Source organism: Lathamus discolor, chromosome 3 (genome assembly GCF_037157495.1).
Source record: "Lathamus discolor isolate bLatDis1 chromosome 3, bLatDis1.hap1, whole genome shotgun sequence".
Lineage (NCBI taxonomy): Eukaryota > Metazoa > Chordata > Aves > Psittaciformes > Psittacidae > Lathamus > Lathamus discolor.
This window is the reverse complement of record NC_088886.1, coordinates 24,020,943-24,045,794: the sequence shown is the minus strand read 5'-3', so window position 1 is coordinate 24,045,794 and position 24,852 is coordinate 24,020,943. Positions and strand designations below refer to the sequence as shown.

General features: G+C 40.4%; 1 protein-coding gene across 5 annotated transcripts in view; it reads right to left on the bottom strand.

Annotated features, from left to right (window-relative positions):
- Nucleotides 1-24,852, bottom strand: part of COP1 (COP1 E3 ubiquitin ligase) — a 132,938-nt gene that overhangs the window by 40,380 nt on the left and 67,706 nt on the right. For all 5 annotated transcript variants that reach the window (XM_065674141.1, XM_065674143.1, XM_065674142.1 and 2 more), the window contains exons 15-16: nucleotides 20,639-20,755; nucleotides 2,403-2,520 (exon numbers count right to left, since the gene is read on the bottom strand). In XM_065674141.1, the coding sequence (XP_065530213.1) occupies nucleotides 2,403-2,520; nucleotides 20,639-20,755 (235 nt within the window). The remainder of the gene's footprint in view (nucleotides 1-2,402; nucleotides 2,521-20,638; nucleotides 20,756-24,852) is intronic.

The following is a 24,852-nucleotide window of genomic DNA, read 5'->3' as shown; positions in this document are numbered from 1 at the left end:
TTTAGGTGGGTGCGCCTAAAACAGAGTATTCTGCTTCTCTGCTTGATGCTTGTTCCATGTTCATCCTACCCTACACTGCTGACCACTGTCCCTTCCCTTCTCTTGTCCTTACCATCACAATAGCAGCATAGCTCACAGAAAGGGCAAAAAAACATACACTATTGCTTTTTTGGCCTGCAAGTACAGGGAGGTGCATTCGGTTCTATTAGGGCAGCTGTATTTTTAAATACAGCTTCCCTAATACTGCTTTTAAAAGCTCCAGAGTTGCCTGGAAACTAAACTTTTCTGAAGGCAGGGCAAAACAGCTAAACACTAATCCCTGGTCTACAAGCTGTCAGATTCCTGTGACAGCTTCTGCTATTGGCTAAGCCATCAAGAAATCATCATCACATATAGGCACTTAACCTCTGTATTTTAGTAGCATACACTTTAGACCTCTTCATTAATATAACACTTAAAAGTCTATTACTAATGGAATGCTTTTCCTGTTAACAATTTCCCATCAAGCTCTAGCCACGTTTGCATTGGGTAGTATGCCATAAAAGAAGAAAGTCATTCACCACTGGACCGCAAGGATAGGAAGAAGTCACTGATCCTGTTGGTGTTACACTGCTCTTCTGGTTTCATAACCTCTCCAAAAAATATCATGGATGCACTGCTCTGTTAAATCTATCTCTCTGTAAATCAGCACTGCAATCAATGAGTTGTGCTAAATACCAAGCAGTCTTGAACATCCTTAAGGTCAAAAACCAACTCTACAAGGCAAACAAAATCAATGTAATCTATAAAACAGCTTTAGCTAGAAATCTAGAGAATCTGAATACACATATAATAAAAAAAAAATATATCACAAAATTACTGCTTGATTTTTGGGAAATCACTACTGCTGTCTCCTCTCCTCAATTTGCAAAAGACATAAATATGATCTGCTCTCTCTGACATTCCTTTCTGTTCATGCAGAAAAAGATAGGTGAACCCTCCAGTTAGTCCCCTCACCCCATCGCTGACTGTTAAAGTCTGAAGGCTCTACCAATATTCCTCCCTGTGACTGTGGGATAAGCTTTTTCAGGTGGTCAGGTTGAGCAGGACAGGGCCACTCTGTCCTGAAACACCCCATAGATGATGCTCCACTTGATCAGGTCTGTAAAACATTCTTAGCCTCCTCTTGCTTTTATTAAACACCATCATACTACCCAGATTTGGTCTAAAGCATTAAATTTAAAGTTTGTGTGTTCTAGTTATGAATTTGTACCCATATAGAGTTATAATGTTAAAGGAAATAGGAAAATTGCTGATTAAATATAAGCAATACCAGAAGCCACCAGGGAATCTTCTACTACACAGCTCAGCATAACTCACTAACAGCCTGAGTACACCTTAAAATGCTCTGCTTTGGCTCCAGTTTTCTAGAGCAAATGGTGTGAAAACATGGGGCAAAGCCAAGCTGGATAATCACTGACTCGGTATAAGACAGCAGAAGTACTTTACGGGACTAGATCTATCCCTGTGATCCATCCCTGCTGCCCTTGGGTGTTACACACAAGCATACTCATAATAAAGACTTCCTTGCAGCCCTCCCCCAGGTTGCTTGCATTTTTCCCCACTGTGTAAGAGCGGCTCACCTCCGGTTTATTGAAGAGGTTTGTAGCCATTCATTCAAACCTTTCACTGTGTGATCCGACAAACGCTCATTCCCATATGACTGAAAACCTACCTAGAACTGAGGCAGTCACATCTGGTTTCGGGACAGACACATCAAGCCATGTAACTGGACAGAAGCTGCAGAATATTATTCTTTAGGGCCTCCATAGCTACCTTGGCTAAAAAGGTAGGACCACAAAACACAACTTCTCTATGTCTACTTTCTAATCCAAGTATAATCCTAAAAAGGGCCTTCACAGAACAGATTAATAAACTACCAGAGAACAGATCAGTCAATTCTACTTGAGTTCCTTTCAGGCTGTGGCTATACGCCTCCTAAACATAGCAGTATCATTTGATAGCTTCTGTCACTCATCAGCTGTGTTTTACTGAAGATTAATATCCTTAGGGCTCTGCCAGCATCCTTCTCTACAGCAAAGCTCTGGTCAGGAGCACACAGAGCACTTTCTAAAAGGAGAACTCACCTGCAGCTTCCCAAAGTCTGGGCTTGTGGTCAGGAGCTGCATCTAGTTGTCTTCGTATTCCTCTTAAGCATTTTAGCTTCACAAGGGAGAGCACAGCCAAGTGACACCAGGAATTAATTTCTATTTTGTCTTAGAAAAAAGCAATGAACTGCTTCCCCAAAGCACCGCAGCTAGCAAGTGCTCCTACCCAGGCAGGTGAACTTGTGCAATGGCCTGGACGACTGACAGAAAACAAAGGCTACAAAGTTTTTAGCCTACATAAAAGGCAATACTTACGCAGAGACGATTTCTTCCCCACTCACAAATTTTGCATAGGAGACTGCCTTGCGATGCCCTTTGAACACCATGATTGGCTGCTTAGTGTTACGGAGATCGTAGTAGTGAACACAGTGATCTGGAGATAAGAAAGTAAACGGGCAAAGTTAATCAGTTGGGAAGGATGCATGGGACTTCTAATAGTTGGCTCACAATAAGTCTTGCCTGCAGCTTCCACATCTCACTTAAAGCCTTACCTAGGATAAACAGTCTGCTTTATAGCAAGGAATGTTTAAGTAGGCTTCTCAAAATGGCCTCCAAATTCAGTCTGGAAGGGTGCAAGCAGCCTTTCAAAGAGTTAGTGAGGAGAAAGAAGTGCATTCACATGTGTGTCCAAATACTCCCTGCATGTGTCCTCCCACAAACCCCATTAGGCCCATGTGAAGCCAGCAGCTAACAGGACTCTTGCCTCTCCTCTGCATGCTTTCTTGGCTCCCTGCCTAACCACTCCAATTAACTTCTCCAAGTCCTTGCACCCCCTTCTGCTCCTCAAGCTGTCCTCTTTTGGAAAACTGTTGCTACTTATATTGGATCTTGGAAAATATGGATTAAATTTCTCATGCTTACTCTAAATCGGTAATCTCCACACTTTCAGTTTTTGCTTCCCTCCTTTGATTTTATTAGCAAGAGAGAATTAGCATTTCTGCTAATGAGAGAACAGATTAAATTCCAGTTCTTTTTAAGATTTAATTCACAGATGTGCTGCAGTGCCACAATTACATAAAAGGACTCACAACAGAATTAGCAATACATTTTATTTTCTGTGCAACTAAATTTCAATTCCCAAGGAAATAATGATAATAATACTAATAATGAGGATAGAAAATTCCACCAGATCCAAAAAAGAATAGAAAACCCCACCAGATCCAAGCCCCAAACATCCCCATTGCTCTTTCCAGGTCAATAAGGTTAATAAGCTTCTCCCTTCCTAACTTTCAGCCGTTAACATTGAACTTCATTATATTATTCCCTGCTATTCTGGAAGCGCAGGGAGGGAAGGCCACGCACATGCAAGGAAACAGAGCTGGATACCTCTCTCACCAAGCAACTTGAGGTACCCAGACATCAGCTGAAAACTGCTTTGACCCTCCTCCCTCTGAAATAACACACTGCCAATGGAAGTTTATTACAGAGATGACATAGAAATGAATTTAAATGCCAATAGCTATGGTTATTTTTGTATTTTACAGCATTTCAAAGCAGGGCTCTCAGCCATACGAACACCATCCAGCTGTCTCAAAATCCCATGTGGTCTGAGAGATAACTGGATTTACATCAGTCAGGCTACAGCAACCACCATCAGACTGGCAAGGGTAGCTTCTCCCCTGTATTAACAGACTAATCGGTGTCCATGGCAGGACAGGCAGCTGTCAGAAACACCACCTGTAAAACAGGTAAGCAGGGAAGTCAACTTCCCCTCTAACTGCTTCCTGAATCTTGTTCTCTGTGTAATATGATGGGTTCAGTGATTTCTCCAGCAGATACTCCAAACAGCCACTCCTAGTTTTCCTTACCACTTACATTGAACTGTTGAATTTCCCTATTGTGTTGAAACCCAGCAGCTACTGCACCCATTACTGCTAACACTGAAACTGGGAAGTGCTGTACCCCACAAGCACTCCTTCAAACATTGTTTCTTCCACCTCTGAGATATTAACCCTCCTAAACCCAACACTTATCAACCCAAATCCCACTGCATCCCTACCATTTGGGTATTTCAATTAACTGTAGAACAAGATGATGTTGCAACAGGCTTATTCTGTACAAGGGTAAAATTTCAATGGGACTTTGAATTAAGCATTAACACTCTTTAAAATTTGGGCATCCTGGTGCAAAAATTTTAATTTCTGAAAAACTAAAGCCAAAAAACTCCACATTTTCTCATCTGGCCAGCAGACCTGCCGCAGAGCTTCGAAACAGTTAACTGACAGTTGTGATTTTAGTGAGCAGAGTAATTCAGCAGGGCTTTCTATTAGAAGCCAGTTAGTGGATAAGGCTTTCAAGTCTATTTTTGCTTACAGTTTTAAACTCCTCTCCAGATGGCCAGTCACTGGGATACCTTTTGAGCACCAGATTTTATCTTTCAGAGAGTGGCACTGAGAGGGGTACCTGCAGGTGGCTGCATGTGAGCAACCGGAGCAATGTAGAGAGGAAAAAGCCATAGCAGGAAAGACAAGACCATTTGCAAAGCAGAGACATAAAGTTGCACTCACCTTCTAAATATCACAATAAACAGCTCAAAGCCTGCCGGCATCTGGCCCCTGCACTGCATGTGCCTCTCAGCATTGGCAGGGCAATCAATCACTGTCTGCTTTGATCACAGAGTCCAAGGGAATGGGCAAGGCCAGTGGGTTCTAAAATTAGCCACTTAATTATTAATTGATTATTTCAGCAGCAGAAGTGTTGATGCCCAATTGAGTTGTATGTGGTTTATTGTTTTTTTTTAATTCAATTGAAGCAGCTATTTAAGTAGATACATGAAGACAAACACTCACTGCATTCATTAAAATCAGAACAGGTGGTTGTGTTTTACAATTAAAGGGATACTGTCTCTTGTAGGCCATATGGACTTTCCAAAAACATGATAAAATGCCATCTGCTGAGGAAGGCAAGAGCCCAAAAATTAAGCTAAGTGAGAAAAATACAACTCCCTGTACCCTGTACCCTGTACACTGTACCCTGGCAGCAGCCTTGCCTAGTGGAGTCTGACAAGCTGAAACTGTCTGCGATGGGCAGCATCCCAGGCACATCAGCAAGTCCAAGGTAAGGTGGCAGCATGCTCTGGAAAGCTCAGAAAATAAATTGGTCCTAAGAGGCATCTGAAGGTAAGGAAAAGAGTGAGCACTGAGGGAAATCAAACACTTCCCAAATTCTGCAAAGGCCTGTAAGCTCATCCAGCTCCCCACCACTGGCTCCTGCCCTTGGCATCCTTGAGATACCATGGAGCATACTCCACCACTAATCACTGAGGCACAGGGGTATTTGCTTCTTGTTTTGCTCCTCCAACATGAGCACCAAAATCATCACTTGGCAATTTTATTTTTTTTTACAGCTCTACAGTTTTCACCCTGAACAGGAAACTCACTTAGAACAATTTCAGCTTGGAAATGACATTTCCATAGTTAAAAGTCTCATGCCTACCTAACCCTTGGGCAGCAACAGCTTGCTGCTTTACTTTTTCTTCTGTGTTCAGGCTTAATTAAAATATATATGAGATAATGGGATAGAACATATATATATATATACCTTAAATTAAACACTCTGAAGCAATTCTCATCTAGTTCAATGTCACTGCAGAAGCTGAGCACGACGTAATTCTGCTGCTGTGCCTTCTGAATTCAAATGTTTGCTGGCAGGCTGTATTTTATTTTATATATATATATATATTTTTTTTTTTTTCAAAGTTATCTCAGAAGGCAAAAAGGGCAGCTAAGCTCTGCCACTGCTGCTGAGATGTCTCTGACCTCAAGCCTGAGTTTTAAATAGTGCTTTTCCAGATTGCTCAAGAACTGCTTACTTCCCTTAAGATGCTGCCACTTTCACCTTTTGAGCTGTCTGGTGACAGCTAATAAAGAATTCAGACTTTACCAAACTTCTGAAGGATCTCACTACCCCTTCAGTAAATATAACCTGCATCAGAAAGGATGGCATCCCTCATTGCTTGGCAGCTCATAAATTCACAAGACTCCAGCTGGCAGGAGCAGAGCAAAAGGAAAGGACGTTTGTTATATAAAAGGTGATCAGTACCTTCTCAGTCTTGGTCCTCAGACTCAGCTTGATTGCAGAGATGAGGACGCAGCAAACAAACTAATGATGTGGTTACATGATCATAGAAAGTTAGGTTAATGCCCCCCCCCACCCCCCAAAAAACCACAACCAAATAAACCAAAAAAACCAATCCCCCTCTCCAAAAAAAAACACCAACAGGAGAGCTAGGAACTGCTAATGGAGCCAGAGGCATCTTAAGTAATTTCAGAGTTGCTCAGAAAGACTGAATTGCTCTTGGATTTTTGGTTGTTTAAACAACAACAAAAGAACAACAAAGTCTGTTTTTGACTAAAGTGATCTTCCTTACACTTTGATATGTTAATAAAATTCTTAGGTTTAGCATCACCTATTTCAAAGCTTTTAATATGTAGTGATGAGTAGCAGCTCCAGAAAGAGTATGCAAGTGGTTAGGAAATATCATCACAGCAGCAGCTTTATCTTTCACTGAGTACTGGCACATGCAGGGTAGCAGCACACAGAAACCAGGGAGCAGAGCAATCCAGCTCTCCATGTACCCCACAATTCTAAGTAACATTCATCTTCCAGGCTATGTGCTTCACCCACCTTCACCACAGACATTAACCAGCCTGAACTAACGCAAAAGACCACCCCCCCGGCTTTTTTCAACCAATAACCACTTACTTGAAAAAAATATAAAGCCAAGGACAGCAAAACAAAAATTTACCTGCAATGCAACAGTTTTACATTCAATGACTGTAACTACTAGAAAGCCCCAAGAGCTGCATACAAAGGTTATGTGGCTCTCCTCTGGAAACCTGAATTGCTGGAGAATCAATGACTATTTTTCTTGTTTCAATCATTTAGAAATATCTATTTCTCAACTGTTCAATATTTAGAGTATTGATCCATTCAAAAAAATAAATAATTTACATTACTTGGATTTTTCGGTGCTCATAGACTTAAGAATAAGTCTACTTGCTAATTACTTACTAGCGTATGCTACTACATGTCAGATAAATATTACAGCCAAGATGCCTGTATTCAAAACCAAAGTTGTAGGGTAGCAAGCCAAATTTGTCTATTATAAGTCTTCTGCTGTCTAAGGCTATTTTGGACTTTCCGCCCCCCCCATACCAACTAAAAGAGATCTTCAATCCCAAGCTTAGAAGTCAAGCTCATTTCATGTATTAATGCTCTGGCTACAGCCTGCAGTCCTGCGTCTCTCACCATCTATTTGTTTTCCTCCATACGAACTTCAAGCTTGGATCAAGGCTGCCTGTTTCCACCAGTGAAACAGTACATTGGTAGTATGAACAAAAGACATTTATAATCAGGAAGAACTTCTTTACTGTAAGAGTGACAGAGCACTGGAACAGGTTGCCCAGGGGGGTTGTGGAGTCTCCTACACTGGAGATATTCAAGGCCCGCCTGGACAAGTTCCTGTGTGATGTACTGTAGGTTACCCTGCTCTTGCAGGGGGGTTGGACTAGATGATCTTTTTAGGTCCCTTCCAACCCTTGGGATTCTGTGATTCTGTGATTCTGTGATAATTTGAGGGGTGTATTTAAATGAATTGCCCAAGATTTAAACTGAGTCAGAGCAAGTTTGGTGCAAGATACCTCTGCTCACATCCAATTAGGTTATCCTGAAGAAACAAAAAGAGCAACAAAATAGCAGCGCACAAAAAAGCCCACAAAATGCCTTTCAGCAAACAGACGAGAGACAGGATTTTGTGGCATTTAATTTTTACTTTTACTGGTTTCAGAGATCCTGAAGGAAGCCTCTACTGCTCAATGCGTATTGATGGGGTCAGCAAAAATTCAACTATCACTATTTAAACAACTACCTACAGAAAATTATCTTTACTAGTTTTCTCTCTGTATACCATGTGTAAGCAAGATTACTCAGCGCACGGAGTGCACAGAATAAAGCCTTCAGAGGTACCTGGAAGTGTATCTAGGCAACTTGTTTAGCAGGAAAATATAATCATATCCTTATTCCTTCAAGTGTCCAGAGCCAAAGCTTGTGTTTCAAGTGTCTCTGGGCGAGAAGGAAAAGTACACATTGTCATCCTTCTAAGTGGTATTCCATGAGGAAGAGGGCAAGCTGTCTTAATGAATTTTTGTTGAATATAGATAAACAAGCAGAAGAACAGAACTTTAACATCAAGAGGGGTTAGACAAAAGTCTCTTTCAGCCAGGCTCAGTGTGAATTTTTGCTATACAAAAGAGAAGTTGCATTTTCAGAGATAAAACCTTTGGCTAGACTAAAAATGGAAACAGAATCAGGAGGCTCATATGCAGCCTCAGTTCCCACCATTAAGAACTTATTCTTCTGTTAGTGAGGAGTAAAGAGTAAGGACATAAAAAGGAGCAACATCCTGATTTAAAAATGAACTCTGTGTGCTATACTGCACTGTCTTGCAGTACACTGAAGATGACACGGCACATTAGATGCCTTGCTCCTTACGGAAACCTGAACAGGGACCAGATGAGCAAGTGCTGCTCTCTCTCAAAGACTTGAGAAAAGACAGCTGCTATAAGAACCCAAACCTTGAAGTTGAAATGCTTTAAAATATTTTGCCTTTTTGACAGGAGATCTGTAAGAACCTCAGCACCCTCTTGGTCTCCTAACCATCTAGCAAACTGCATACTTACATAAAGAATAACAAAAAAGCTATTAATAAGAAAGTGAAGCTTCTTCAGTGAATCTTCTACATACCTGCACGCCAGGAAATAAACTTGCACTGCAAAGGCAACTCTATCACCAAAAGCTAGTCAAAGACAACACAGGATTTAATTATGAGGAAGCTCAAACAAACTTAATCCTACTTAAGAGTGCAGTTTCTGTTAAAAACCCATTTTTGCTCAAGGGTCCTGAAAGCTGTAGAATGACATAGGTTGGAAGTGATCTCTGGAATCCACTGAGTCCAACTTTCCACCCATGAAAGGGACAAATGCAAAGTTGGATTCAACCTCCAAGTTAAATAAGTGTGTTCAGGGGTCCTATTCAGTCAGGCCCTGAGCATTTCCAAAAGAAATGTAAGCTCTTCCTTCATCTTAGATGCCTTGAAAAAAGCTCTTATGTCAAAGGATTAGAGAGGGAGTTTTTTTAATCCAAATTTGTTTAAGCTATTTGCTACTGACATAAGAAAGGAAAGGCATTAGCCCACCCCTCAACATTACAATATTAATGTTTAGGTTTTGTTTTGCTGCTTCTCAGATCTTTCGAGTTTTGAATACCTACTCCCACATGATGGGGGTGGCGTGAAACACTACCATACAGCCCTAGTTCTCATTTGACTTTTTTTTCTTACTAGTAAAAAAGAAAACTGAGAGCTGCTGAACTTTAACTTGCCAAATCAGTAATACCAAACAACAGCACTTAGAGATTTTCATGCAACTGAACTGGCTTTCTTAAAAAAGTCCATGGTGGTGATTTAATCTCCCTTGTGGCACATAGGCAGCCTGGAGTTGAAGCACCCATACGTGGGTCTTGCTCTGGAGAGAATACTAGGGACACAGGACAGTTGAACACTCCACCTTTGGTAACAATTCAGCTCAACAAGAGGTGAACTTTCATGTACTGACCACCAAAAAGCCAACCAACAACCAACCAAAAAAAACCCCACAAAACCCCCCTAATTTTAAACTTTGATCTCTTCCAGGGCAGAAAAGAATGTATAGAGGGAAAAAAAAAAGGGCTTTATTATAGCAATAGAAATGCAGGGTGGCATTTCAGTATTCAAGAAAGAACAGTGAGGAAGCCTTCCAGCCAACGAAGCACTATGAGGAGATTTATTTCACTTGACAGAGTAATATGGATCAGTAATATGATCAGCACAGGCTTTGGCCTATCACAAGCCATTTCAAGGCGAGAAAACAGTGTGATAAGTTCCACCACGTAACGGAAGCAGATACTCAGAAATAAGACAACACATTAGGGATGGGAAACAAAGCGGACTTGAATTCAAGGGAGCAAAGCCCTGCACCAAAAATTAGGACAAGGATTTTCTGAAGAAATTAAATAATATTGAATCCACTGAGCTCACATCAGGGCCCTCTTTACAAAGTAGTTCCCTTACTGTAAGGGTTTGATACAGCCTGAAGCAAAGAACCTTTGACAGACAAAACTACCCAGAGCATTTTGCTGAAGAATGTAGTGTGCTGTTTTCCAGCTGCTGGACAACAAATCACAAGAGGAGGGGAGAGAGGAAATAAATCCATTTCACCCAGACAGTTCCCTGTAGAACATTGCAGTGCAGGTAAAGCTAACTGGCATTTTTTGATTTTTTTCTGCCTCTACCTTCCCTTAAAAAACACCCAAACAAACAACAAACCACCCAATAAAGCAAGAACATTTTATCCAAAAAGCCTTTGTGACAGGCACATTAAAATGTTTGCTGGATATGGCTTTGTATTCACAATTTTCTGTTCCAGCAGAAATTGCAAGTACTTTGTTTCTATAACTAAGACAAAATTACACGTTTAATGCATTTGCCTTTTCCTCCTCTTTCTACCTGGAGTTCCCTCTGCAGTAAAGGAACAGTTTCTTTCCGAATAACCATTTTCTGTTGCCCTGGGGGAATCTCAGCAATCTCTTCTAGAAGCAACACACTGGTCCACAGCAGCAAACTCGAACAATGCCCTTATTTTGTATTTCATGTGTGCGCCTGAGATGATTTGGCATGCAGTACTTCATTCATATTTGCTATTAGAGTTCTGTCTAGACAAATGGTCTCATACACCATTGTACCAAATTCCTGCAGACCCTATCTTCATCGGTGTCAAACATTCAACAGCTACTCAAAAGGGACTGAACTTCGGAAAAGCATTCAATAGGTATTTTCCCTGCAGGTCAAAGCCTCCCCCATGTGCTCTTCCCTTACAGCATGCTCTGAAGACTATAAAAGAGTAAGCAAAGTCTGCATGATTTGTTTCACTGGTGGTAAAATCTTAAAGAAACAAAATCAAACCCAAACCCAAACCAATCCAAACCAAAACCCCACAAACCTTTTAACTGAGGAAGCCACAGAGCCTGTGATGTTAGCAAGGAGATGAAAGAAAGCTTCTAAAGCAGAGGAAGGTACATGGGTATTTGGGGATGATATCTCAATCTCATTTTCCTTCACTGCGATAAAGATGATGGGCAACAGCCTCCAAAAACCGTACTTGGGGAATCCAACACAAATCCAGCCCAGGTTTTCATTTAAATGTAGGAAGAGCACAGCTTTGAGAAGGAAAATGCCCAACAGTCCTCTGTTTAGCAGGTAACAAAGGAAGCAACATGAGAAAGTTTCACTCCAGGAAAATTTAATTAAAGAGAGTTAAGGTTAGACTGAGTTTGTCTGGTAGCCTCAGTTTAATCCCTGGCAAAACCAACAGTGCAATAAGCACCTTCTATCAAGGAAAGGCTCAGGGCTGTGACAGCAGAAGGTTTTAGGTTAGCACCTCAAATATTTTGACAGGGAAGACTATACCCAGCTTCAGACAGCTATTTTCTCCTCTAACACCAAATCTACTATTTTCTTTTATTACTTTTTTAAATGTATACCAACACTAGCATTTCACTGAAGATCTATATCTCCCTCTGCTGAACAGATGAGGGGAACAGCAGCCTTGATGGAAACCACCAACTGAGTTTTTAGCTTTTGTATGCGACAGATTCCCTATGGCTTGAAGTTACAGATGACATTTGGCAGGTTATGGATAATGGTCTTTACACACTGGGGACATTTTATTTTTTTTACTGACTTGTCTAAAGCTTTTGACACAGCAGCCCATAAAACCTCTACCTTAAATAACCTGTCTCATATTAAGGAGAGAAGGAGACATAAAACATTAGAGATCTTAATCAGTTGAGAAAAGGGCTCTGATGGGAGGGGACAGCAAAAGAGATTTCTCTAGAATGTCTTTGAAACTTTGACCTTTATGATTTTAAAGAGCTACCGAGATTTCTCAAAGGAATAAGGGATAGATAGACGCTGTGCTAGTCAACGACTGCCTTCTATCAGACGGTTGGAGAAAAAAATATTCAGTACACATAAGGAAGATTTACTGATGCTATAAAACAAATGAAGACAATAGCAGTAGCAACCTGGAGCTTTTGGAAAAAGCATTCTTTATGTCTGAATGAGAAAAAAAAAAAAACTTATTTACTGTTCAGACTCTTAATTCAACTTTTCTCACTGACTATGTAACATGCATGACTAAGCACACTAGTATGTATAGGCTGATGTCCAAAATAAGCTTTATAACACCTAGAATACGTGAAGAACAGTAATTTTTTTACTATAAGAGATGCTTTAATCCATGATGTCTAGATGGACTAGACATCTCAGAAGAACTGAAACTTCACATGAGCAAGTGAAGCATGTGAGCACAAGAGGAGTCTAATTTGCAAAATAAGTGTTGGATGCATCTATTGAAGCCGAAAGTACTACCTCGTTTGCTAAATGGATATCTCAATTCAAGATCCTTCTTGGACACAGTATTTGTCCCTACTGCAAATCCATGCCAGCTCTGGTTCTTGAATGACTCAAAAGTTGTACATGTCATAGAGCTGCGATGAGGGAAAGGGCAGCACAGTCAGACCCCAAGGCACTACATGCTCCAAGAGGTCAAGATCATGTACATAAGGGCTTGAAACACTAAGAAAAGTGGAAATGAAAAGGAAAATCCAAAGATTGTTAGGAATGCATTTATGAATCAACAACTTTAAGGTTTTTTACCATATCAGCAAACATCATACAAAAAAAGAACCAAACAGGCTTCAGAACAGCCAAACCGGCTCTAGTGGAAGCACAGGCCGCTGCCATATGTACTGCAATATGCAGCTGAGGATCAAAGTATCAGTCAAACCTGATTTTAGTCTAGAACTACTTTTGCTTCACTAGCCTGAGGAGATATAAGCCTTCTTATATTATATATTTTGGAGATGGTGATCCGATTCATTACTTGAACTGCCTTCAACAAAGCAGGTTCTACTGGAAAAGATGACATATTAAAAGTAGTGTCACAATCACTGATATTCAAGCTTTAGATAAGAATGCTTAAAACCAAAACACTAAAGGTATGGTAGATTATGCAGGCAAGAAAATAAGTACAGGAAAGCACATGATGATACATGGGTATCCAATGTGGAAAAGAAGCAATGTACATGTAAGAATGCAGACATGTGTACTTTTTGTTTTCTTCTTGAGACTCTAATAGCTAACAGGGCCTTTTTAGGGGAACCTAGCCCAAAAGTTAAACTCTTCTCACAGTACTTAAATGCTCAAATAATATGAAAAGATGGCTCTGAGATGAGAGCCCATGCTACAACGGCAGGTTAGACTTTTCTATGCAATGTGACAATCTTCACCAGTTTGATTGGAAAAAGCAGTGTATGTTATAAGGGTCCAGCTGTGCACAGTACCCAAATAAAGGCTGGAACAGTTAATGTACACAGCAGTCTGAACAGGAGATAACACAGGAAGCCATTATAGAGGATGTCATTCCAATGAGCAATTCCTTTAAATGAACTACCAGAAAAACTGCAGCTCTGGAAACTGCCAAGGCTGGAAAGTATTAAACTCTAAGGGATACAGCAACAGCTAGTAACAAGAACAATTTGGCATTCTGAGGAAAAGATGAATCTTGGAGTTGCCTGTCTGTTCACATTTCAAGGCTCATTTCGATTTGAATTTTATAACACTGACTAAATGACTTCGACAGTTGTAAAGACAAAACATTTAGGAAAAAATATTTAAGCAAACAATTAGGACCCTCAATCCTGCTAATGACAGATGTATCCTTTTCTCCAGAGAATTAAATAGAGTTAAGTTCATTTTATTCATTCACTTGTTACTGAACTGTGATGACCCCTGGGATAAAGCTAGGAAACTCCCAATAGGTCTTTATATTGTTACTTACCATTCACTGCAAACACTTTATCCCAAAGAAGTCAGAGATTACCACTCCTGTACAAGTTATATAAGCTTTTAAACTCCGAAGCTTGTGTGAAATTTGCACTTACGCCATGTCCTGCACACTTATTAGTGGTTTCAAGCCCCTTCATTATTTCCTAGGAAACAGGTAATATGCAGTACCCAGCTGACCTGGTAGCATCTTTGATGTGCAAGGCAAGTCAACTTAACTGCAAAAATTGTAGGCTTAAATAATATGGCACAGCTGCAGTTCTCCTGACTGTCAGTCCTGAACAGAAGCAAAATTTGATCTACTAACAGTGCCAGCACAGCAGAAGGTATGGCTTGATACATCGCTTTCATTCATATGTCAGTATCCACATTTAAGTCAAACCTTTGACATGGTGTTCTAACCTAAAAAGCACCACTAAGTTCAGTGTTTCCCCTGTGATAAGTACTGTTGGGACAGAAATATGATCACAACCACAACCGATTAAAATGCTGTACATGCTTTCCAAGATTACAACAAATGAAACTTTTGCAATGAATTTTGGAATCAGTTTAAATTATAAGGTGACAAGTGCAGACTTCCAAAACATGGACCCTGTCCCCTCCCTTCCCCTGCCAATAACATCAGAGATTATGGAACTAGAGAGAAGATCATGGACCCCAAGAAGAAAAGACACCCTGCAGGTGAAGTCCAGTACATGTATCAGGCAAGTCCTGGACTGCTGCATGCTATACCAATTTCATAAAGGCTGAATTCTAAGCACTGCTGTGAAGTTTTTCCACAGGCTTGAAAGAAATGCCTAACCTTTGTCTGTGCCTTTGAACACTGCTATCAATTCACACGCTAATGGTAATCTTGTAGCTTAAGCCCAAAGAAGCCACCTATCTCCACCCTAAACATGTCATATTCACACAAATAGATTTTTTGAGTCACTGCAGGCTTTCAATAGAGCAAAGTACTTACCCATGAGAATCTATTAAGGTAATACTTTGCTTTCAGCTGGAAAACATTAATTCTCTTCCAAAAAGGCACACTGCCTTCTTGGTCATTAATATTACATCATTTGTCTGAGCTGAGTAACAAGCCAGGCAAATCACCCAGTTCTGAGGCAGCGTGAAAGGCGAGCTCTACAGAGACATGTTTGGAAAAGAGAAATCACTGCTCAAGTTACTGCAGCAGAAAAATCAATATTTCACTGCATGAGGATGGTCTCCAAAGTTGTCCTGCTTGGGCTCCACATATATTAGCAAAATTGAATGATGCCGATAAAGAAGCCACATATGACTTTCCACTTTAAGTGCATCAGGGTGATGCAGAGATCTTAAGTGGTGGATAAAGAGTTGCAAATGAAAACAGAGCTGTTGACATAGCAACAGGAGTCTTTCAGCATGCTGGACGCTGTGGATTGGTATTGTTAGCTTTGTGGACATTCAACAATGAAAGAAAGGCAGCAGCATTCAAAGCCAGAATATAGTGCCATTCTGTAATGCTGAAGACGGTGCACAGGAAAGATCTTTAAGTAGTATGCAAAACCTGCTGGGGAAGGACAAAATCATCTTTGAAGCAAAAGCACTTTCTTGGGATGTATTCTTGCTCAGTGTCACTGTACAAGTGGGGAAGTGAATAAGCAGGAGTGACAGAGCTGGCAACAAAGGGGAATAACATCAGCACTAGGAGGAGACCATGTGTCCATTGAGGATTCACCCCCTGTCAGCTAATGCTGATCTCAATTCATGGTGCCAAGAGCCTGTCCAGGGCTGGTATTAGTGCTTTAGGATCAGGGCATGAGCTGATCCAGAAAAAAGGCAATTCATTTTTGGCAGACAATTGCAGTATGAAAAAGAGATGGAAAAACAAACTTGGGAATGTTTAGGAGGATATATAGTGTCCTCAACACAGGTAGTTTCGAACTCTGAGGCTTCAAGTAGTGAAGCCAACAAAAAACAGCACTGCCCCATGTGTTCTCTGCCCTGCTCACTGCTGGGAATTGTTTGTGACAAGGCAGTGAAGCAGTTTAGGGACCTGACCAAGGTTAAAACTAACCCAGCAAAATCTTAAGCTGACCACGCTGCAGCTGTTCTGTTGCTCTCATCTGTTCATCTGCACTTATCTGCTGCTTCCACTTACTTCGTGAAGCTCCTGGAGAGCAGGCAATCTCTGTCTGCATCTCTGCTGCCCTGAGGGGCCCCTCTCATTGCGCAGTAAAACCTGCTAGATTTGTGGGTCTTAGAGGGAAAACACATAGTAGAATCATAGAATAGTTCGGGTTGGAAAGGTCATCCAGTTCCAACCCCCCTGCCATGGGCAGGGACACCTCACACTAAACCATGTCACCCAAGGCTCTGTCCAATCTGGCCTTGAATGCCACCAGGGATGGACATTCACAACTTACTTGCGTAACCCATTCCAATGCCTCCTCCACCCTTACAGTGAAGAACTTCCTCCTTATATCTAATCTAAACTTCCCCTGTTTAAGTTTTAACCTGTTACCCCTTGTCCTATCACTACAGTCCCTAATGAATAGTATATCCCCAGCAACCTTATAAGCCCCCTTCATGTACTGGAAGGCTGCTATAGTATGCAAGAAGATGATGAATCTACTGCAAGTACTCAGGAATCTGAAGTTTTGATGACATGATCTCTGCATAATATATGGGAAATAAAAGGTCAGTGGTAGCTGCTGACACTATTACAGCATGTTGGGAATAAAGCATTGCTACTGTCAATAGCTATGCTTAGCTCACAGGAGTTAGCAGACAGTCTGATCTCACCCAGACTGCCCAACTTGGACATTCAAGCTGCAAACTACATGCATTTTCAGCCTTTTTTAAGCAGGGAAATGGTACTGCTAGAAAATATATGGGTTGAGGGCATCAGTGCTATTGCCAAGGCAGAACAATAACAACCTCAGTCATGATTTATATAGCTAATTTCAGGATAAAACCCTACTTTTAAAAAGAGGAAAAGAAAATAGAATTACCTGATTTTGTATTCGGCAGCAACTACAGTTTATACTGCCCAATGTTTCAACTCAGTAAGCATGCAAATAGACTATTTTAAAGTATCAGACAAAAAGGATCTTTTCCTCTTTATGTGCTTTCTCCTTTGCAACAGATTTTATCAGGCTGAAGCCAGACATGTTAACTTCCTTCTCACCTGAAGCACTGATCTGATTTTAAGAGAATTATTTTCCAAGCCAAATACTCATCCCTCTCTTGTATAGGCTCTATTTCCAGTTTATTGCTCACTTGTTCTGTTTTAAGCTACCAAGATGATCTTTTGGTCATCTATAAGCTTTCAGAGAGAAGAGCCCAGAAAAGAAACATGTATCATCCATACTGGATGGAAATTCTGGGATTTGCTTCTACAGTGGCAACTAATGCATGGTTTTCTATGGCATCTGAAGTTGACCCAGTACTTTCTGCTAAAGGAAAGTGATCCAAATGGAGATACACAGTCTAACACCACATTTTACCATGGTTACATCCAAGTCAATGCACCACAACACCTTCCGTTATCACTACTCGTGCTTACCAACAAGTATACTGAAGCACAGAGGGTTTTGACCAAGAAATACGCATAAATCCCATGTAATTCATGCCATGTGTTGGTAGGCCTCTATGGGACTTCTAACTATCTTCCTTCTTATTTTTCCGTAAATGGAAGTTGTTCTAAAATTGGAGAAAGTGAGAGAAAGCACAAAGATACCTCTGCAATTACTTCACCCATGCACAACACAGTATTATGGACAGAGGTGAACTAGCAGTCAAGATATTACTAGCAAATGAAAGGGGATGCATAAACTGGAGACAGGGTAGAAAGGACCTTAAGATGGCCATCTTATTTCTATGGCAAAAGCAAAGGGGGAACCAGCACAGAGATTAACAGAGATGCTGATCTAGTTGGCATCTGGTTTAGAAAACCCCCTTCAAAAGAGGCATTCCGAATAGATGGATGCAAATGGGCAAGGTGCGAAAGAGTAAGACCTTATGAAAAGGTGTTTCAGCTGTATGGATGGTTAAGAGACCATCAAGAGACAATGAAAACAGGAAATGAAAATAAAAAAAAATACAATTTTGAAATATTAACACTGAAAAAATCCAGACTTGCAGTCAAAACTGCATTGCTTTAGGATGGCATCCTAGCTTGCAAGCTATTTTGCACACAGAGAAAGGGGAGGAACCAAAACATGTATGTTTTGTAATTTAATAATGGTATATTAAATCAATTTACTTCCTCCTTCCAGATTTCAAGCATTAACTACCAATACTTCCCCCACAACCATTTTCACCAATTGCTTGTCTCACCAAGTCTTAAACTATAAATACATATACACACAAACATAGACCCATATATACTATCAAGTTCCATCAAACTGAAAAACAAAACAAGAGAGCATATATAGGAACAGCACTTCTGCCTAAATATGGTACAAAACTGTGTTGGGCATGCAATACTAGGAAGTCTTGACTCTTTGACTAAATCACTGAATTAAGTAATTGAAACACTTTTAGAAACTGAAAATCCTTTTAGTACCTGAATAAGCCAAAGGCAGAGCTAGGATAGCTTTCTAAAACTGCCCATTACCCTGGCCACTGAATTGTGTTAAGTGTTTTGCGTAGCTCTGTTATTCCTACTGAGGGGCAAACAGGAATGGCCAAGCCCGTGTGCCCAATCTGCCTCTGACTCAGCTGTGACTCTTCCTTTATTAATTTTATAGCCCATATGACAAGTCATGCTGTTGAAAATGTAGATTTCTTTTTCCATAGATTAAACAAGATTACCTGAAAGTGATGGAGGAGAAAAACCTTTATCTTCATTGTAACACGTTAAACAGAACTAGTTTACTATATGGACTATGAAAATAGTCACTAACTCATTACTAAACTCCTAAAAAAAAAGTCAGAGCAAAGAAATTACATCTTTCAAGACTCCAGTATTTCTTTTAATTTCATGTGCCATTTTATCCCATGTATTTATGGCTAAAAGATCAATTAGAACTCCTTTGTGGCAAGTCATCTCCATCAGTTCAGTTACTCCATGTAATTGTTTCGGCAATCACAGTTAAAAATCCATTTTAATTATTATTTAGAGACTCGATTACCAAGCATCAAGGCACATCTAAACGCTTTTAAAGTTTTATCTTCTCTCTCTCATATGCCTTCTTCCTCAATACAAATACCATTTTACCCTTCAGCATTCTCTAAATCATAAAAATGCACATATAGTCATTTAAAACCTTCCTATAACGCTTAGCGCTTGCTAATACTTCTTTCCCAAACACACTTGTTGAAGACAAGCCCATCATGGTTTGTTAGACATGAGTATGGGGATAGAGACACTCCTATCTGCTTCCATCCCATGTGCCCTGAGGCTCTGGAAGTCTTTGTATTTATTTAAGAATTCTGGTTTGTGGTGCTTTTACATATTAAAATAATCAGTAGCTGATCCATTTGGAGCTGGTGCTCTCATCTTTCCCTAGAGCTTTTCACAGATAGTCTCATTCATTCAAATGCTGCTAGTAGGTATTGTAATTCAATTCTATTCTTGCACGTAATTCACTAAACTTCAGTGAAATGCCTGTCAAGCAAGTCAATATTTTACACTCCAACTTGAATCCATTCTTTGCAGTGTATCAAAAAGCATATTTTTTTTTATTTTTTTTCCCCCCAACAGCCACAATCAAAGTAGAACCAGCCTGGAAATGGGAACACCTAAATGAAACGGCAAGCCAGTGGTTGCAAGAACAATCAATGTAATTCCTGAAATCCAGAGGTAGCAAATGTCAGAACATCTAGTTACAAGTACATTAAAAATCCCAGAGGACAAAGAAAATGTGGAGTTGGTTAAACATTTATAGGTACTTCTGAGTTTCAGTTACTGCAGGCACAGCACAATGCTGTTACCTCCCAAAGCAACACCCACTCTGCTCTCAAATCTTTGTATTATCACCAAGAATTATTTAATCTAAGTGAATAAAGGGCTCATCATGCATCCCCACTGACTACTTCAAACAAGCAAAAAACCAAAACAAAACAACCAAACATTAACAGAGATCTTTGCCCAACCTAGGAAAACATGAGCCCACCCACAGGGATTGTAGTTACAGCTACAAAACACACGCACTGCCACTGTTTTACAGCACGCCTCAGGTAAAACCAGTTAAAATTCCCAGTATGGCTGTGTTGTATTTATAGAGCAATGCTATAAATCAGAAAGAACAACTATCACCATGTTAACACATTAACTTTGTTATAAGACTCTCAAAGCTGAACTCTGCCTGGTTGCCTTAGAGATCTCAATAAACACACTAGGCAACTTGCTTTTGTAAGCTTTTATCTCTGATAAAGGCACCCAAATTAAAGTCAGCTGACACTTGGGTATCACAATGTCTTCTGTGTGACTGCACACTTGAAAAGTCTTACTCAGTGGTATTTCAACTGCAAAGACACCTCAGTCTTGGGCACAGCAGCCAACCTCACATCTTTAGGGGGAATAAAAAACAAAGGAAGAAAGAAACAGTATCTCATTGCCCAAAACCCCTTTACCTACCTGCACAGCCAAAAGCTAGGTGGTACCTAGAAGAGGGGCTGAATTTGACACAACACACATTAGCCTTGGCCTCAATGCTTGCTACCGAGTTGTCCAAGTTGGTAGACCACAGCTTCACTAGAGAAACAGAAAAAGGGAAATGAGTAAACACACACACACAAAACCAATACTGCCCCCCAACCCCCCCCCCCCCAAAAAAAACAAACCAAAATCAACCTAATCTCAAAGGCATAAAATCTAGTTATTTTATAACTAAGATTTTGGAAAGCCTCAGTTGCCAAGATGTTGGTGATTATAAAGGGTTAGTTGCCACTAGTGGTCGGTAAATTTGAGAACATTCTCAAGTTACACTATAAATACTCTGCCTACCTCCATACACACACGAGATGCCAAAAGTCCCCATTCTGCATTGCTGAGAACATCAGAGCAGGTGACTAACCATATGTTATAGTCTCAGGGCTTAAGGTTATTGGAGTACAAATTCACATAACCAAGAACAGGAAGGCTTACATCCTTTCTTGTTCCTTGTCCCTTCACTGGGATGCAAGAACTCCATGCTCCATGGTAGAACTGCTTTGCACAGAATAAATATATCTAATTCTATGCTTAATCACAGTGACTGAGAACAATTTGCTTTATTCTCAAGAAACTGGCACAGATCAGAAATAAATTAGTATGCTGGCTTCCTATGATGATATATTCCCTTGGTACAAGAACTGTACTGTTCCACAAGACTACATTGTGAACGCTGATTAAACTACATGGTACAGAATGAACTCTTACCCCAAGCAGTCACTTCTCCACTTCACAGGACAACCAACAGAAAACAGTGTCTTTTCAAAATACAGCCTTCCCCACTCTCCACGAACCCTTCAAATGCCATTTAACCTTAAGATGAAGAGTGCTAGTGCTCCCTACATAGCCAATCTTACTATTATAAGCTAGAGATGAAGCACTTCGTCCTCGGTTCAGATGAAGGGGCAGCACATTGGCATCAAGGCCCACTGAAGCCTACATAGCAGGAAATAAGCCTTAAATATCCTCCTTTCCCTCTTTTCTTCATGAGTGGGTTGTGCTGCACTTGAGTATCATGATCAGCATGCTGATGCAGGAAGCAGAGCAAGCTGAAGCCAATGTTTGAACATACAAGAGCTACATGAAGCCTAATCCCCTAAAAGCTCCCCATGAGCTGCCTGAGCTTCTTTCTATCTGCTGTCTTTTTACAGAAAGCTCACTTTGGAAGTGAAGTAAGCAAAAGTGGCGGAAGAACAGGAATCTTGTTATTCACTGTGGTTGCTACATGAGGGGCTTTGAAGGAGAAGCAAGGTTTGCACATGGATTACCCAAGGATGTTTTAGATGCTAAAGGAAACACTGACAGGTTTGTTCTAGTATACCTACTTCGTAACAGCATGGCAAGCAATGAAAAGCAACACGATTGTGCCATTTCTGACCATTTCTAGGAGAACTGCTTGAAGGATGAAGGAGATGCACTACTACTCAGAACACACCAAGTAATCATTTTAAGTACTGTACTGTGTGGGTATTTCACAGCTGCCTCTGGAGTCATTATAAAGCAGCACAAACACACACACGCGCACACACACACACACCAGCAATACAAACACTGATGCATACAAGTATGTAAAATTCAATGAAAACAGAACCTACCCTGTTGCTGATTTTCAGAAATAAGTCCATTCTCATTTACCAGAGCTGTAATATTTATCCTAAATATCTAGCTACATTTCTAAATGAAACTAACTGCTTTGCAAGCATGGCTTAAGATGAACCCTTCTGCCAAGCAAGACTGGATGATATACTTCATCATGTTCTGTGCCTTGGGGCAGGGAGTGGAATGAAGCCAGGAAAGAGAATTTTGCAAAATAATAAAAGATTAGCATTGTGCTTTAATGAATAGACACCAGTATAAGATGCAGTGACAGTAGAAGACATCAAGTTTCTGGATGAGATGGTATAAGGAACCAAATACCACAATTACAAGAGGACAATGTTGGCAGACAACATTGCTTCAACTTGAGGCATGCGAGGAGGTAACATGATCTCAGAGCAATGATCTGCCCAAATCTAGTAGTAAAACCACACAGGTTTGTCTTGAAGCCTTCCAAGCACCTATCAGTACTTAAAGTTGCAACCAAAGCAGCCAAGTCTCTCCTTGACACCACCTCTACCAAATGGCCATCTGGTCTCAGTTTTGTAGTAGAAGTTCATTAAGGGCTCAGTTTCAACTTAGCTCCTTTTTTCATTCAGGTTTTCAGGTTATAAACTGAGCCATTTAATCTGGTGATGAGTCAACCTGTGTGTTCAAAGCCATCATAATATTCATTACAACTGACAGACACAGATTAGAGTCTGCAATTTCTGTGATCTAACTGCTATGGGATATGCTGGGCTCCAATTATATCTTAGTCAGTACCATATAAAAGGATACATGTGACATAACACATAATGAAACATGTCAAGTTTTACCTGGAACTGCCCATTATATTTTAAGAAGAACTGACAGGTTAATAAAGCATAATTTATATGAGTAGAGTTTATTTGCTGTAGCTTTCAGCAATTCTGCTGAGGTTGAGGCAGTAATTATACAAGGTACAGATGCCTTGATAGCACCTAGAATTCTGTTGATGAGATAAGCAACCATCCGAGATTGACTATTTCTGAAACACATGTTTTCAAAACATGCTTCCTAGTTTTGCAGCTGCCAAGAGAAACATCTCTATGTGGCCCAATGGCTCCTTCTCCTCAAAGTAATAAGATACCTCCAGAACAGCTTTTTTAGTTTAAAATGTTCAGGTCTTTGAGGTATTTTGTATTTAGTTGGAGCTTTACACCAAATGTGTAAGTTTATAAATTAATTTTCTCTGTCTAAACAGTGACTAGAAGAGTACTGCAATAGCTGAATGTGTCAACGTACATAATTGGTACACTGATAGTAAAGATACTTCACCCAGCCTGTCACTCTTGCAATTCTTATCTGCTCATGTGGTGGAGAGCTTGCTGTTACTCCAGAAAAACTGCAAACCAGGAATAGGATACTGCTACCAGAAAACTCATTTGCACAGATTAGGGGAATACCTAGGCAAGGAGGAAGCTTCTGAATCGGTAATGAACACAGGTTTTGGTGTATTTTAACTCCCAATATCATCTTGACCTCTCAAGGTATTCCCAGTTGAATTCAACAATCCCACAATTCTCTAGGAAGTTACTGAACTTCTTTTAGCCAGGAAAATGATCGAACTGAAAGTTCAACCTGATATTTTAAGATCAATACACACCTGTACCTCCAGTTAGTCAGCAGAAGCTTAAGGAGCAAACTTTTACTGAAAATGAAGCCCCCAGACAATTCTCTGGAAGTCCTCAACAAAGCTGAGGAGCAAACTCTGATCAGGAGTTCTCAGGTTAGCTCCCTCTATATGCTTTTTTTTTTATGAAGCCAACTCTGCAAATCTGTGTTGCCCCTCCAAATTCAGATGGGCTAGGAAAAGATTAGCTGTAGGACAGGGTACAAACGGTCTCACCAGGGCAGCATGGAAATTACTTTCCTTAGATGTAATGAATCCAATGCTTGCATTCCTCCTTGCCATAAGACAATGAAAAGTAACCTCTTGCTACAGCCCAGAGCCCTCATATGCTCCTGTTCTGCTTCACCTTTTGGTTTTGAGCCAGAACAGTGAAGGGATTACAGCTTAAAGAAATGACCTAAACCCAAAACTCACTTCAGTTGAGTTTGTCAGTACTGCTGGTAACTCCTCAAGGTTCAAAAATAACCCCCAGAGCAGAGAACAAATACTTGATCAGTCTAAAACAGGTCTCCATCCCAGTGGAGACTTAAATTCTACCCACATGGCAAAATGTATCACAAAATATTTTACTCTATCTCATCTGCCAACTCTACCATGTCCATTAAACTACACTCCCAATTCAAATCAGGCAGCTGTAAGTCATTAGCTAAGTGCACTAGCTCAAGACCTACCCTTGCACTTCGACAGCATTATTTTGCTTTCACAAAATTAAATAACCTTTTATCCTCCAACAGCAGAAATTCACCTTTTCCTACTTACATGAGATCATAGCTCCTGCCATAATTGTGTGCATAAAAATTAAAATTAAGACTGTGTCATTTCCCCAAACTGCTTGTAGCACAAGTAAACACTTTAATTTTGCTCACTGCTGCATAGTCAGGGTACACCT